The 16,411-nt window shown below is 39.2% G+C and overlaps 1 protein-coding gene and 1 long non-coding RNA gene across 15 annotated transcripts in view; both read left to right on the forward strand.

Annotated features, from left to right (window-relative positions):
- Positions 1 to 16,411, forward strand: part of LOC107715609 (myocyte-specific enhancer factor 2A-like) — a 105,964-nt gene that overhangs the window by 38,982 nt on the left and 50,571 nt on the right. For all 14 annotated transcript variants that reach the window (XM_016521752.1, XM_016521751.1, XM_016521754.1 and 11 more), the window contains one exon: positions 12,768 to 12,971. In XM_016521752.1, the coding sequence (XP_016377238.1) occupies positions 12,768 to 12,971 (204 nt within the window). The remainder of the gene's footprint in view (positions 1 to 12,767; positions 12,972 to 16,411) is intronic.
- Positions 1,246 to 1,947, forward strand: LOC107715610 (uncharacterized). Its single transcript, XR_001637120.1, has 3 exons — positions 1,246 to 1,468; positions 1,615 to 1,658; positions 1,812 to 1,947. It is a non-coding gene; the product is annotated as an uncharacterized LOC107715610 (long non-coding RNA).

The following is a 16,411-nucleotide window of genomic DNA, read 5'->3' on the forward strand; positions in this document are numbered from 1 at the left end:
ATTGGCAAAGATGAGCACCTGGCTGCTGCCTTTTTTCAGAGAGGAGTTACATTGTACAAAAAGGAAAGGTAAAGCCATTACCATCTCTTCATTAAGAAATATTTTACGCCACTCAGATAGTTCAAGTGTTCTTATAGAGGGGACTACAAAACGCCACATACTGTCTCTTCGGAAGAAATGTCTTGACACTTTATTAAAATGTTCATAATTGTATCTTCAGGTTTTCCAGCAGGCGTTTAAGCAGTTACGAGGAAATCAGCTAATAGATTACAAACCTCTAGGGCTGAGATAGAAACTCTATGCTTGTGAGGTAAGACCAGGGATGTGCCACACATTGAACATTTTATGTGCACAGAATCTTGTTTTTTTTACCTTTATTGGTTTTATTCCTTAATAGTTGTGGTGTGAGTGACTCAGTTATTCCAAGAGTGAGTAGTGTGAATGATTGATTTATTCGCAGTGACACACTTGATGGGTTAAGTCAAATCAGTCCACTCTCTGATATGGTCATTTTGTCATATGCGATTTAGGTGCTGCACAACATAGGAGTAGTACAGGCTCAGTTGGGAAAATGGGAGAGAGCTCAAGAGAATCTTCTTACTGCACTGAGCCTGAGGGCAGATGACAAGTTCAGCCATATTGACCATGCTCTGGAAGCCATACTGGTATGTAACTGCTAAAGTTGTTCCACATAACATAATTATCCATCCTACAATTTTAAACAGAAATCACTGAATAATTTTGCAGTTTTTGCAGTGATATAAAGCCAGTTCTGAAGATTATCTCAAAATAATTGTTAGCATATTGTTGTTTTGTAACATATTGCAGTTTTCCTAATTAGAAATTGGTGAAATTTGATGTTGCATATTAACTGCTTCTGGGTAGGTTTTGTGGGAAGTTGTGTAAACTGCAGGAGGGGCAAAATTTACAAGACAGATGACTTCTACTAGTCACCAGTCATCCTTCTACATCCTTGTACTTCTTGTGACATTCTTTGTAAGAATTTTAATGACAAATTAATGACATTTTAAAATTGTTGCACCAGCATACCGTTATTTGAAAAATGAATAAACAAATCTAAAAAAAAACAAAAAAAAACTCTGTTATATTACACTGATGAGCATAGTGCAAAACAGCTTGAACTGTATGTGGTTATTGTCTTGATGTGTTGTTTTAAAATTGATAAACACTGTGATTTCCTCTTTTCAGTAGCAGAAGCTCTTTCCTTTGGTAGAGATTCAGGGCTGCTGTTCAAACCCAATAAGAACTATGTGGCAGAGCTGGAGAAAAAGGACTATCTTGGAAAAGCCAAGGTACCCACCATCCCCATTATCACATCAATACAGTGTGCAATGTTACTGAAGAGATCCCTTTTCTGTTTGGCCAGTAAATTGTTTTTTATTTATAGGTTGTATCTTCTATTGTACCCGCAGATGACTTTTCTGGGTTTGCTCCACTTCAGCCTCAAGTAAGTAATGAAGTTCTTAACATGTTAACATAAGAACAAAATAAGCATAACAGAGAGAGGTTTGAAGACTATGTTAATGATAATCTAATGTTCAAAACTGTCATTTTAATGACCACAGGGCATTACTTTAATTTGTGTATTGTTAGGTTGACAATGTTCCATCTACACCAAAAGTCCCAGAAGTACTAAGGTAAGACTAGTTTAGCGTCATGGACATATATATTTATAGAACAATATTTAATGGATCTTAACCTTAACTCTTTAGAGCTGAAATATATTTGCAGTTTATAGAGTTTTTGTATTGTTTTGTCCTCTTGTTTTACATAAATGTCATTATCATCAGGGTATTTGAAGGTGAGCCACACACTGTTCTCTATGAGTTTTACCCTGAGACCAAAGAGGAGCTGGCTGTGTTGCCTGGCAACATTGTCTTCGTTCTTCAGAAAGGAGCTGACAACTGGGCATCTGTTGTTTTCAATGAGAAGGTATATTTTGTTAGATTAAAAATAAAAATGTATCATAGAGGACAGTACAATGAGAACAGAAAATTATGGAGAGAGGGAGGTGGAATTATACATTGAACAAAAAATAAATCTCCCAGCCAGTGTTCACTGTCAAGAGAACATTCCAATATCTTGCTAATGTAATCAACACGTGTTCAAAGTAGAAATAATGCCCTATTTTCTTTTCTCTCTCTCTCTCTCTCTCTCTCTCTCGTTATTTCTCTTTCTCGCTCTCTCCACACTGGTGGATTTGTGCTGGGGCCCGGCAGGACCCGTTCCTCCCTGCGGTTGCAGCTGCTTGGTAGTAATTAGGAGCATCCACTGCACCACGGCACCCTCTCATTACAATGAGGAACAGTGGGACGCGCTGTGCCCTTCTCTCTCTCCATCTTCCTCTTTCTGCTTCTGTCTCTCTCTCTATTTTCCTGTCCTTTCCTCAGAAAAGTGCCAATGATCTGGCCAGCGACAGAGACAGACTGGAATTCACCCTTGTCTACTCGCGCTAAATATAAATAACATAACACAGTCCTGTCTGGTCACTGTCGTTGCAGAGAAGGGAAAACACACATACAAAACAGATGTGGGGCACGTACAGTTCCGTTCAAACATACATGGCATGTCTAATGTCCGTTTGAAAGGGGAAGCCCACTCCATTTGTCATGTTAAATGATTTGATAATGAAAAAAGTATGCGTCAGCCGTCAGTCCACGTCTCTTCAGTTAGACTTGATGCACCCATTCACACCCGCTTAAAATATCATTTGCACTGTCTCGTCGGTGAAATAACTTTCTTGCCATGCTCACGGAAAGCTAATTGAGGTTTTGCTCACTCTCCTGAGGGTGATAACATAACAGCCCGTGCCCTCCTCCCTCCTTGCCCCCAGCTCTCCTCCCACCTCTCTGACAGTTACTGTGGAGGTAGCAGTTCAGCCAAGTGAGAAACTCGAATTTACAGGACAGGCCAATTATCAGCATAACACCAGGTCCTGGGTGGGATCCAAATAGGAAGGCAGGCAAAGAGAAGATGTCTACTAGAAACATCAGCATCTGCACTATCTGCCCCGGCTTACAACATCAGCAAAAATAAAAGAAAAAATAAAAAGCAAGAGAGGGCAGAAAGAATCAGGAAAAAGAAGAGAAAGTTACTGTATAATCACTTTGTGACTGGCTGTTTATTTGATTCAGTGTATTATATTCAACCGATATTAATGGGATAGTTCATCCAAATTTAGTTTGTATGACATTGCTCCAGCGATGCCGCAGAAATAGAATCTGCTGTTACTCGTCGCAAATACCTTTTTGTCGTGTGTTGCAGCGTTAGAATATTTTTTGTGTTCCACTGAAGAAAAAAACACATACATGTTTGGAAGGACACGAGGGGGGGTACATAATTTTTGGGTGACCCCTTCAAGAATTCATACTCGCTGTGGCTCAAAACTTTAAACATATCACAATACCGCCTTTTCTTTTCTCCATTGTTATTGCCATATAACACGTAAGCACGAGAGACAATACACCGCACGGTAATTAATAGCACTCTTGTCCGTCAGAATCCGAATTTCACGGCACTCATTGGAGAGAGCAGTTATCAGTGGCGCACAGGCTCAGCCGTGAGTGTGGTCGACTTGCTCAGCAGAAAGTTTTTGGAGACAAATGGAGAAAGATGTAAGCCCTTTATTCGAGCATTTGCGTGCATTCACACAAAGTTCTTCCCCTTCGCTAGCGTGAAGCCAGTCTCCAGCTCGCTCTAGGGTGCTCTCCTCACCCTGGGGAGATGGCCATTAGCATACTGGGCCCGCTGAAAGAAGACAATTAAAATCCTTATCTGCGCGGCTGTGCCGGGAGCTATCTTTATTCATTGCATTAGAATGAGAGAATGCCTTAAGTGGCCTAATTAAACACAGTGGCGGTACTGCATGCAGCACGGGCTTCAGCAGGGGCATCTCGTATCATTATGAGAAGGGCTCTGGAAAGCCTGTTGACCTATCAGGATTTATTTAGAAGAGCGTAGCGGGGGTCGAGAGGTCCGCAATTGCAGTATCTGTCAAAACAATAGGTTCAGAGGCAAGCCGCGGGATGTTCATTGTACACGTATCCTGCAATATTATTCACCCCCGAGGGGTTTGGAAGATCTTGGTGAGCGTCAGATCCAGCTCTTCGATTGATTCGCCAGGAAACTCACCAGGAAAAAGTCTGAACACACAACAAACGTCAATTCAAGCATTGATTGAGTCCCATCAGTGGAAGAAAGAGATATGAATGCATAATTTTTTGAGAATGAAGACAGAGCGTCTCGGCTCTCATTCGGCAGCACGATCACACTTTATGAAATATGGAGGAACTGGAGGTCCTGTCATGCATGCAGCCCTGTCCTTCTGGAGCTTTCCACCAAAAGCCCCTTAAGTGCGGCCTGTAGGAGGAGGAAGGAATGACAGCGAAAGGAGAAGAAGAGGAGAGGATTTGGTGAGCCTCACTGAACAGCTCAGGCTGACATGCTAATTGCAAAGCTGTGAAAGGGGGACGACTGCCATAATAGCGCAGGAGGACAGAATGATCCTGAACCTCCCCCTCCCTCTCGCTCTCCACCTGTCCGTCGTCCACTCGGTACAAGCTCTGATTTCCTCTACGGCTCTTTAAGCCTGTAATTATTTGTCCTGATGATGTCGTACACCTGTCTCATGTGATTGCGGTAGTAACATGCTTTTGAATTACTCCCCTAGTAGAAAACTTATCATTACAGTGATGGTCTCAAAGGACCCTAATGAGTGCTGCCTGTCAGTGTGAAAACAGCATCACTCCATTGTAGCTCTGATTGTGTTGTGACAGCTCTTTGATTCACAGAGGATGGAAAGTATTATCGTGAACACTAGTGTAAAGACTCAAGGGAAGAGTTCTGCAAAAGCACGCACAGGAAAACTCCTTGTTAAGCCGAAAGAGAAAAATTGTCGCACGCGATTTCATCAGGTACCTTTTGGCTTTGTTTCCATACAGTCGACATGTTCTCTCACAGCTGCGTTTGTGTGCCAGTGTGTGCGTTTGGACCTCTGTGCCTAACGACGTCCGCTGTACGCCATTAAGCAGGCTCACTAGGGGTAATTACCCAAGTCATTAAAAGTTTGATGATTTCACTGCTGGGTGGAGTGTCGCCCGCCCTTGCTTTGGCTTACTTTTGCTTCCGCACATCACATGTTCAGGAGTGCCGAGCCTCACGCTCTTCGTTTTTCATCCCTCTTATTTTTTTTATTTTTTTTAGCCGGAAAAAAGTGATGCACATCCTTCCATTTTATCGGACTCCTCTTCTTCTCTGTCTCCTAAAAGGTTTTGAGAGAACACCATTATTCTTTAATGATGAAAACATGGTTTAGAAACCAGGGAGTGAAAAAAAGGTTTCAGTAAAAAAAAAAAAGATGACATTCACTTACTGTGCCCTTTCCAATATTGGGCGTCCTTAAATGATAGGCTGTAATTTCAGTTAAAGTGGATTATTTGAAGCAAAGGGAGTTTTGTTTTTGGTTTAACTGCATTAGAGTATAGCTGTAGGTTTGTAAGGGGAAATAATGTGGGTGGTTTTCTGTCTGTAATTCATGTTTGATGACAACAACAATGAAATGCTCTGAACAATGAAAACTCCACCCACCTCCCTTCAGTTATTCATGGTGGTGGCAGAACATCAACAACAGAAAATGAAAAATCTTAGCAATGCAGATGATCTTTATATCCGAAAGAATCTGGTCATTGATTTTTTATCCTGTCAAGCCTGTTGGCCTCATTATTCATTCAAGAAACTAAACAAGAGCTCTGTTCCAAAATCTAGTGAGCGGTTATTTATTTATTAATAGATTCATTATATATTTGTTTGTAATAAGTATATTAATTTATAATCAACGTTTTGTATAACATCATTGATTTTATTTGATAAATCAGTCAGTTAAATCAATCAATTATAAAGCTATTGGATGTGTCATTTAATTATGATTATAAATATATGTATTATACTGTATATATATTTCATCAAGCTGGTTATAGACGCTTTCTGTGTCTGCCTTCTTCATGAAAACAATTTTGCTTTGAAATTTTCCCAAAATGTATTTGAGACAGCAGCGTAATTAAGTTACGTACTAGGGCTGGGCGATATATCGAGTTTGTACGATATATCGATATTTTCTTTATAAGCGATTTGATATGAGGCAAACCATTTATATTGATATACAGTAGTTTGATACGAGCGCATCTGAAAATATAGCGGAGGACACAGACTGAGCTGCTGCGGAGAAGGTGCATAATCCAATTTGTTCTAAACATGTGACAAGCTTCATATTAAGGCCTTTAAAAACTGGTAAGACAGTGAAAAAAAATTAACTTAAATGATTTTAGCAAATGGCTGCAATATAACAAAGAGTGAAAAATTTAAGGGGGTCTGAATACTTTCCGTACCCACTGTAGTTTAGTTTCGTTTCGCATGTTAGTTTAAGCAGCTCGGCCCGTCAGATGCTTGGACAGAAAGGCTGCGTGTGCCGCTGACAGAGACACTAGGCTACTCGCGCTGTTTAATGTGTTTGAGATGTGCTGTCTTCCTGAATGCATAACTTACATTTCACAGGTATATTCTCCCTCTGTAAATGTTAGAAAGCCATGGAAATATTTCCATTTTTCTGTCAGAAGTGCATGAGCCTTCTGCTTTGGGATTCTCCGCTAAACTTTACAGACTTCAGTGAATGAGCGCCACCGCGCGCATGCGTGCCAAACAGACAAGAGCCCAATTAAATAAGATCGCAATAATTCTGACTAAAATATACATTTCGCTGAAATATTTGTAGTTGGACAATAAATGTGACATGTAGAACTTCAAACCTACAAGTAAGTCTATTTTTATGGTAGCACTGACTGTAAAGTGACTGTAATAGGGTAATCAAAATAGCCTAACACAACTCTGTGCTTTTGTTCACATGGTTACATTCACTTTATTTGTTTTCATAGCCTTTAATACTGTATGTATTGTTTTGTTGGACAACATTGGGCGGTAAGGAAAATATATATATATTAAATACAGTTTTTTTTTAATCCAAATACAAAAACGAAAATACAGAGATGTATACCGTATATCACAAATCGGCCAAAAAATACAGAAATATTAATTTTTGCCCATATCGCCCAGCCATATTACATACATTTATGAACAGCTTTTGCTTGATCGATGCTTTAAAATTCTGTCTTTATAGGCATCTCACTGGGTTATGGAATCACATTGCATTCAAGTACATTTGAAAAATACGAATATTCAATACTCGAATACAAATAATTTGAAATACGTTTTTTTTCTAGCTTGTTTTGTCTTAATTGCTTGGATAGCTGACTTTGAACGGAATGTAAGAGGCCAATTATCACAGTTGAAGTTCATGTCGTGAATGAGGGTGAGAGATAAATGCATAGAGATCAGTCTAATTAGAAGGTCACACTGGCTCTGTCCCAGCTGGCTGGCCCTGCCCTTTGGGTACTCAAATGCTCAGAACCCAGCAGTGAACTGTGGATCCAGGGCTTCCTCTGCGTCCTGTGAAAGCTGATCCAGCCGGACAGGAGGGAGGGACTGCTGCCTGTCTCCCAGGCCTGAGTGCTCTTTGCTGGGAAGCGGGAGCCAGGGGGCTTGGGTCACTCTGCCAGCTGGTGCTATGGCAGAGACTTTCTCTGGACTTCATAGACCTCCTGCCGTTTGTTATCGAGATCATTGAAGCTGACATGCTGCTTTCAATGATATGTCACACTTGGTCCCTTACCATGCTCCAATTCGATATAAGAGGCATCACCTCCAATGCCAGAAAACATTACAGGCCTACATGGCTTGTTTTTCCTGTTGACTCCCCTCCCTAAGGACAGCCTGTGATGGAGTCTTTGACTGACAAGCCAGACCTTGTCATTTTTCTGAGGTGAAACAAACACATACAGATGTAAACATATTCGCATAGGCTTCAACTACGTGGGTGAATTTCCTCATTATCTAGTTTGTCTCACCACGACCCACAACAAGGAATTCCTTAAGATTATGGTCACGTAAATGCATTACTCAACACTTTTCACCCACACATATTGCCCATTTCCTCTTTTATGGGAGCAAGGGTTTATTTTTACTTACACACATCCTCATTTGCTTTGATTCACTAGTATCTTGAAATTCTTTAGAAGCCACAATGCCCAGAGGTATACGAGTCGGCCCAGTGCGCTGGCAGCAAAAAGAGGACATCCTGAGAAAAGTAAGAGATAAAACATGGAAGAGATGATGGCAGAGCAGAATGAGTACCCAAGCTACTACCTGATATGCTGAAAAAGTTGTGAAAAGGTCAACGTTCTTATTCCTGCTGTACAATTAGATGAGAAATGCTAATATAATTACTGGATGGCTGGGATAGAATGACCTTATCAAAGACTGCCACAAGTTGGAGGGAACAAAGAGAAGTTTGGAGCACAAAACATGACTCATAACATCACTTCCTCACACTTTAGTTTCTCTGGGTGCTGTGTTGAAGTGCTTTCGAGATCTGTTTGTGGAATGGATATTCTCACCAATATGTTTTTTGTGCTATTGCCAAGCATAGCAGTTGATATTCTTATATCTATGGCTGATATTAGGGCTGTCTAAATAACAAAAAAAAAAAAAATTCAACAAAATAAGAAATATTACTAGTGTAACATTTTATTGTAAAATAGTTAAGAAAAAATAATATCATAATAATAAAAAAACACAGTATACAGTATGTTTCAAATGTTAAACCACGCGGAAAAAACTTCTCTTTTGTTGACAACAGCTGGTTTAGAAGCGCTTCTCATTACAAGTATGGGAAGATGTTGGGGCATGTTGCGTTCCCAAATGCACATTATAAACAACCCAAACTCAGAGCAGATGCATAGATGAGTTTGTGTGGAGCAGCATTTGCTGTGAACCGAGCAGCTCTGAGACACTGAAAACATGAGCTGCTTACATGTAAAAGAACACAGTGCTGCTCTTCACTCTGAAAAATGCAGTGCATACTGTATATTTATTTACTTAAACCACAGCCTTTGTGATTTGATAATCACACTAAGCCATATCGAGATTTCGGTTTAATTTCAGTTAATTGTGCAGCCTTAACTCATATGACAATAACTAGGTCAGTATATTACAGTAATGTAGAACTGGAACACAAAAAGTCTGAAATCAGTCACACGCTAGCCCAACTGCTGTGTGAGTGTGTTTCTCTGTAAGCTAGTGGGAAAAAAGCCCCAGTGACCTCAGATCTCTCTATGGCTTTTCACTGGCTCAGCAGTGACCCAATAGACTAGGGGTGTTGTTTGGGGACTCACCCAAAAGCCCTGGTTGAAGCTAGAGTGCTTATTTGTGGCATTCTGATACTATGGCTGGTACACTGTACTTATCGTACAGATGACAACTGTGTTTGTCATCACTGCAGTCACAGACGTGTATTGTGCTGCCCAAGGCTGAGAAGAGTATAATTGCTCTTTTTATGATAAGTTATGAAGTTAAAAGCTCTTGTTTGAGTGTGAATGGTTTTATGTGTGTCTATACATCTGTGACAATGTCCTGCACTGCAGCTGGAATAAATCATTACTCTGGGTCAGCAAGCGTCTACTCTGAGTGCCCTGAACAGAAATGGAGTGGAACAATGTCACCACACACACCGTACAGCAGGGCCCGTCCCGTACTAAAGGTGACATTTTCTTCTGCTGCCTCAGAGGTCAATTTCAACCTGAACTATGCCACCTATTTGGACTATGGTTCCCATCTCTTTTTCCACTATTAAGTTGCACAATTAAATCTGCCATTTACGGTAGGAATGAGCATTTAATGATGATATACTTGGAAAAGGCTTGTCCAGAGAGATTTTAGAGGCTGCTTTGCCTTGTGTTTGCTCTGCAATAGAGGCAAGAGGAATCTAATGACAGCTGGGAGGGAGCTGCTCTCTGTGGCTCTGGGAATTCACACTGCTGTCTGCCTGAGCTTAACTTACTATTCTCCCTGGACTGCTCAGGTATACAGTCCTGCTTCACCAGCACACTCTATTCACTTCCCGTTTATTGATAATGAAAGCTGCTGTGTGTCATTGCCTCATGTCATTGGAGGTTGAATGGATTTAGATGAATGTGTATCAACATAACATATGTCCTGTGCGATTTGATTTGGTTCAACAGTTACTTGGTAGCTGTCATGGAATTTTAAGCAGCAACAGCAGTCTTGTGAAGTGTGGCATGCTTGTATAATGTACAGTATGCGTTTTTATACACATGCATGCATACATATTGCTTATATATATGTTTCAAATAAATGCTGTTCTTTAAACTTTCTATTTATCAGAGTATCCTGAATAAAAATTATCAGAGAGTGTCCACAGAAATATTATACAGCATTTATTTATTGAGCATTTATGTATTATACAACTGTTTTCAACATTGATGATAAGAAATGTTCCTCTAGCACAAAGTCAGCATATTTAAATGATTTCTGAAGAATCATGTGATATTGAAGACTGAAGTAATGAATGCTGAAAATTCAGCTTTGTCATTAAAGAGATAAATTACAGTTTAAAATATAGTAAAATAGAAAACAGTTATTGTATATTGCAATAATATTTCACAGTATTATTGCATTTTGCACATTACTGATTTTATATTTGATAAAGTAAATGCAGCATAAAATATGTATGTTTTATCCTGTGTTCTAATTCTAATTCTTGTTATACTTTGATTACCTCATAATGACATGATATATGTCTTTTTATGCATTAATTGCTTAAATCAAGTTTCCAAATGTTTTGTTCTTCTGAAAACACAATTAAGCATTGTAATCACCTGTAATGCAGAACATGTAACACTCCACCTATACAGTTGGACAGAAAACAGTATGGATTCAGAGATAGTGTGTTGCTCATTGGATTATATTGCATTGTACCATTTGAAATTAGGGTTTCTGCAAGCTGTGACCAATTAAAGTTGAACAAAGCCAGCTCATCTGCTCAGCTCTGCTTTGTAGGTCAGTGAAATTGGCGGAAGTAATCATACAGCTCTCTCTCTCTCCCCCTCTCCGTCGCATGCTCACGCTCTCCAACTTCTTTTCGCCCTAGGCACAGCTTTCCATGGCATCTCTGTAAGTTTTGCCATGTGCACGACACATCCTGCTCATTTTGAGTGTTCATATGCTCGTCCATGATGTTGTTCTGACGCTTCCATATTATGAAAGTAAATCTGCTGCTATCTCCGATGTACAACACTTGTTAAACATGAGAGCTGAACAAATGCATAATTCATTTTCAGGCTTTTGAAGGATCCTGAATGAGCTTCTCATGGATAATAGGACACATGCTTGGCTTGGCTCAATGTAGAGCTGGATCAAAAGAAAGGCGTATAGCTTGGTGCTTAATGGCTGGTCATCTCTAGAAAAGTCAGATAGTTATGGGCGTGTATGTGCGACCTGCAGAAGTGTATATGCCGGCTCGTGTTACAGCGATGGCCCTGCAGGAAGAGGCTGTCAGAGGATGCAGGCAGGAGTGATGGAGCCCGCTGTCTCCCTAATGGGCTGATTGCACAGGCTGTGGAGCCTCTGTTGCTTTCCTCACGCTGACCTTCTGTCTGACCTGCCATGACATCAGTGTGGCAGCTCTGCTGTCTGCTTGACTCATTATCTCACAGTAACATGGCCCAGGATAGATGGAGACCACTAAAACAATTAGACTTTATCAGATCCCGATAGACAGTCCAAAACCATTGTAAGGGTCTCAACCACAATTATTTTGATCTGTGATTTAAAGTTATAGTTTGAGTATTTGTTAGCTTTCTATTAAAGGGATGTCCTGAGTTCCTATCAAACAATGACTTTTATCCGTCCCTTTTTTAACACTATTACTGTTATTATATAAATAAGCTGTGACTTCTTTAACCAGGTAGTGCTACGCCTCCCCCCAAATATATTCCTCTTTAATTTAATATTAATATTTTCATTTTAATTAGTTTGCTCAAGCATGTTGCCAAAAAACATGTATACCTTCAACATGCTTAGTCTAGGCCAAAAATATAAGAAGATATGTTTTCAGTGAACTTGATTCAGGAAAATATACAGTTACTTTTTTTTTTCATATGATTTAGTCATGTTAGTTTTGCATCAAATACAATATGATTTTTGGTGACCGGGATCTAGCAGCAACAGCACATTTTTCCACTTGTGTGAGCAAATTACGGACAGCTTTTCTTGTGCATGAAATCACCCACATTCCAACAGACCAATGAGAATGCGCAACAGTAATGACGATTCATGACAATAGAGAGTAGGTGCCAAAGCTATTATGTATCCGCTCAACCAAATTCCATCCTGGCACAAATTTACAGAAAATGACTGTCATTTGGCAAATAAATCATTTATAGACATATTACCAACATTTTTTATGTAAGCTTTGTTACATTTCAAATGACAAGGAAATGTATAGTAATACATGTATACAATGTATAGTATAGTAGTTTTTGGACTGCAAGTCCCTGATTTGTATATGTTTTTTTTTTTACTTAAAATTATTTTCTATGGTTTGCCACAAATGTTGTCAGTAGAGCATAACTTGTTGTGAACATGGAACATTAATGAGATTTCCTTTTTTATTGTTATTAATTGTTGGGCTAATGAACTACAACAGTATGGTATTTTCCTCTGTATTCTCTAGAGATAATCTTGATTGACTTTCTATGTACTAATAAGAAGGCAAATATTGTGGTGTATCTGTGTTAACATTTTACTGAGCATTCTTATTTTCTCTGTTTTTTTCACAGGTTACCTTCACAAAACGGAAGTTTGGTTTGATGAAGAAAGCTTACGAGCTCAGCGTGTTGTGTGACTGTGAGATTGCCCTGATCATATTCAACAGCTCGAACAAACTCTTTCAGTATGCCAGCACTGACATGGACAAAGTCCTACTTAAGTACACAGAATACAACGAACCCCACGAGAGCAGAACCAACTCTGACATTGTAGAGGTGAGTGTGGCCTACTTCTGAGTCCTGTAACAAACAATCTTTAATGATTGAATGATTTTTCCATTTACTGTAATGTAATTTCAGATGTACTATGGCTACAAAAAATAATTGGACAATTTTGGACATTGACATCACATTTTAAAATGTTTGACTTATTGAATTAGGTAACACAACATCAAACCAAGTGACGCCTTCAAATATATTTGGCTAGAGCTTTTCTCAGAAATATTTTTACATCTTGTAACAATTTTTACTTTACTTTTGCTTTTAAGTGGCCCAATATGATTTTATTTTATTATATTTTTTTTAATGTATGACATAAGTTAATCTCATGGTGTGATATTTTATTATGTAATGTACAAAGTCCAAATACTTTTTGGGGTCAATCTATTTGTTTCACAATTTGACTACCTCTTTGTATCAAAATATGAGACAGTAATTCCCTCAGAATATTTAGCCTTTTATCAATATCTAGTTCATCAGTCAGTTGTAGCTTGAAGTTCAGAAATTATCTATGCACAAATGTTCAGCATGTGTGTCCCATAGTGCCACAGGGGACAAACTGATGTCTGGACAGCATATAACATTTTCCTTCTCATCCGTGCTTAGATAGGGTTCAGGACGTCTGCAGCCGCTGATAAGTCCTGACGTACTTAAGCACCGCAACTGACAAAGGGGTATAGATCATGTAACTGGGAACATGGCACAGAACATCCTTTTTTTGTCCACCATTCATGTTTGCCTCAATTAATGAGTGTGTAAAAATTTCAGTTTATATAGGTCAAGACAATCAGTGAGCAAGAACAAGAATGCATTCAAAACCTCTCTCTGATGTCATTTTAGATATTTTTTTTATTCATTCAGTGCTCAATCCCTTACTAAATAGAAATTAAAAATGTCAGTGTGGCATCCGTAATATGGACAGAAGATTTTTTTGAATGGTTTTATCAAATATACATACAAATTGGCTTATGATGCATAAATATTTTTTATGCTTTCAAATATTCTCAGTTGTCTGCATGGTACTTATATATTATTAATTCTCATGCACTAGATATTTTCTAATGTAAAGTAAAATTGCAATGCAGTTCAAAAAAATCCTATGTGTAATTATGCAGTTTTAGATATTTTTTAAGTCATGTCATTCCATACATTATACCTGTATGAACACAAAATAAATTTTGAAAAATGTCTTTCTTTTTATGTCCATATAATATTGGACCTCACTGACTTACATTTTACGGTGTTGTGCAGAAGAAAGAATTTCATACAAGAACGACATGAGGCTGAGTAACAGAATTTATGACAGAATTTTCATTTTTGGGTGAAGTACCCCTTTAAAGTCTTTTACTTAACAAAAAGTCTGAAACTGCATAAAAGAAGTCAGCTGGGCTGAGTTATCTTTTATTCATGCTGATGACACTGCTGGTGAATTACCTGCATGGCAGAGCTGCAGAAGAATGCACAGAGCCATCCACGAGGCTTGAGCTCTCCATCAGCGGCCCATCTGCTCTCTTCCCTGCACAGAGAGGGCCCTCACCTGCATTAAAAATGAATGGACACACTCTCCCCTTATGTAACAGCCACCCCATGTCAGCTTTACCTCTTTACAACAGCTTTTAAAGAGGATGCTGTGCCCCCTCTCAAAGCTTTATGTCTTTCCCTCTGTGATTTTAAAGAATGGGAAATCGCTATGTTCTATGTTGCAAAACATCCTCGTGCAGCACTAAAGAGCCTCTTTGCTGTTGTGGATTGCCTTTCGATGTCTTTTTAAAGTGAAAAGGGTTAGTTAAATCCTGTAAGTGTCTAGTAGGACACCCACAAACACATGCAGAGATATGTACATCCACACAATCAGACGTCAGCAGATTTCTTTCTGACGTTTAGTGATGTGGAACGCAAGCTGGTTGCAAGCTGCCGCTTTTCCCACGTCGGCCCTCCGGCCGCTGTGGAGGAGTCTGACCCATTGCATGAAGGACCCCAACAAAGCAGCCTTGTCCCTGCTCATTGGGCCAGCATCTACTCATAGCTGTAGAGATCGCCCACAGCCAGCTCTCTTTCTGTGGCCATGATTCAGTCGTAAAGAAGCAGAGCAGAAATAAGCTATTGAAGCCTCCACTCTCTTTCCCTGCCCGGCTAGTGCTGGAGAAACCAGCAGCAGAGATATCAGCCCTGGACTTCCATCAGAAGTGCTGCTGACTTTGATTCTGGTTGAAGGCAGAATGACTCCATCGAGACACATGTAAAGATCTGTGCAGGAGTTATACAGTATACCGATATAGCCAAAGGATATCAGTACCCAGCAATATTGATTTTATCCATAAAAACACAGGCCTGTGTTCTCATATTGTACAGTGTGACTTTGTGAAAGAGGATACCATATAGTGATATTATTAATCAAACAGCATTGTACATGGAGGAAGTAACCCAAAGCCCTTTTAAGAAAAGTCAGACCACTCTGTGGCCATCTATATTGCTGCTTTTTGCAATATAGGTACTCAATTTCAGCTCCTGTTTAGTTCAATTGGGGTAAATTCGTCAAAACTTTTCATTTTAAAACAGATTTGACAAAATGGATTTGTTAAGGTTGTTGCTTTATTTGCAATCAGGCTACACTGAAAGCTGAAAACGTTGTTTCTCTAGTGATTGGATATAATTTGTGTTTTTTATTATTATTATAATTTATTAGTATTGACTGATGTTAGACATTTATTCCAGTTATTTGTGCTTAAAATTAAAACGTATGATGTCTTAAAGGGATAGTTCACCCAAAAATGAAAATTCTGTCATTAATTACTCACCCTCATGTCGTTCTAAAACCGTAAGACCTCCATTCATCTTCGGGAACACAAATTAAGATATTTTTGATGCATTCTGAGAGCTCTCTGACCGTCCCATAGACAGCAATGTAATTAACACGTCAGAACACATCTGGATGATCAACGTCCAGAAACGTAGAAAGGAGATCGGTAAAATAATTCATGTGAAATCAGGGGTTCAACAGTAATTTTACGAAGCTACGAGAATAATTTTTGTAAGCAAAGAAAAAAAAAAAAAGACTTTATTCAACAATTCGTCTCTTCCGCGTCACCCTAGCACCATTTTGGAGAGTATTCACTGAACGCAAACAGCGTATGCTGTTCTGTGTCAGCTGCGCCATGCATTTACGCTTTGATTTGAATGAAAACAACGTATCCGTGTGGTGTGTAAAATTACGATTGAACCCCTGATGTCACATGGATTATTTTACCACAAATAGACTGTAGTTCCTAATATGGTGTAATGTCTAATTTGTATTCCCTACCAATGGATGGCAGACATGTAGTACTTCGATTCTAGACCAAAATTACGTCACGTTCCTATTCAAAGTGTTTGAGGAAATAGCAGAGCAAGTGAGCTATCGTGTCATTGATGCGGAAGCAGTTCAGTTCATAGCGTGC

The sequence above is a fragment of the Sinocyclocheilus rhinocerous genome, unplaced genomic scaffold (genome assembly GCF_001515625.1).
Source record: "Sinocyclocheilus rhinocerous isolate Xijiao unplaced genomic scaffold, SAMN03320098_v1.1 scaffold1110, whole genome shotgun sequence".
NCBI lineage: Eukaryota > Metazoa > Chordata > Actinopteri > Cypriniformes > Cyprinidae > Sinocyclocheilus > Sinocyclocheilus rhinocerous.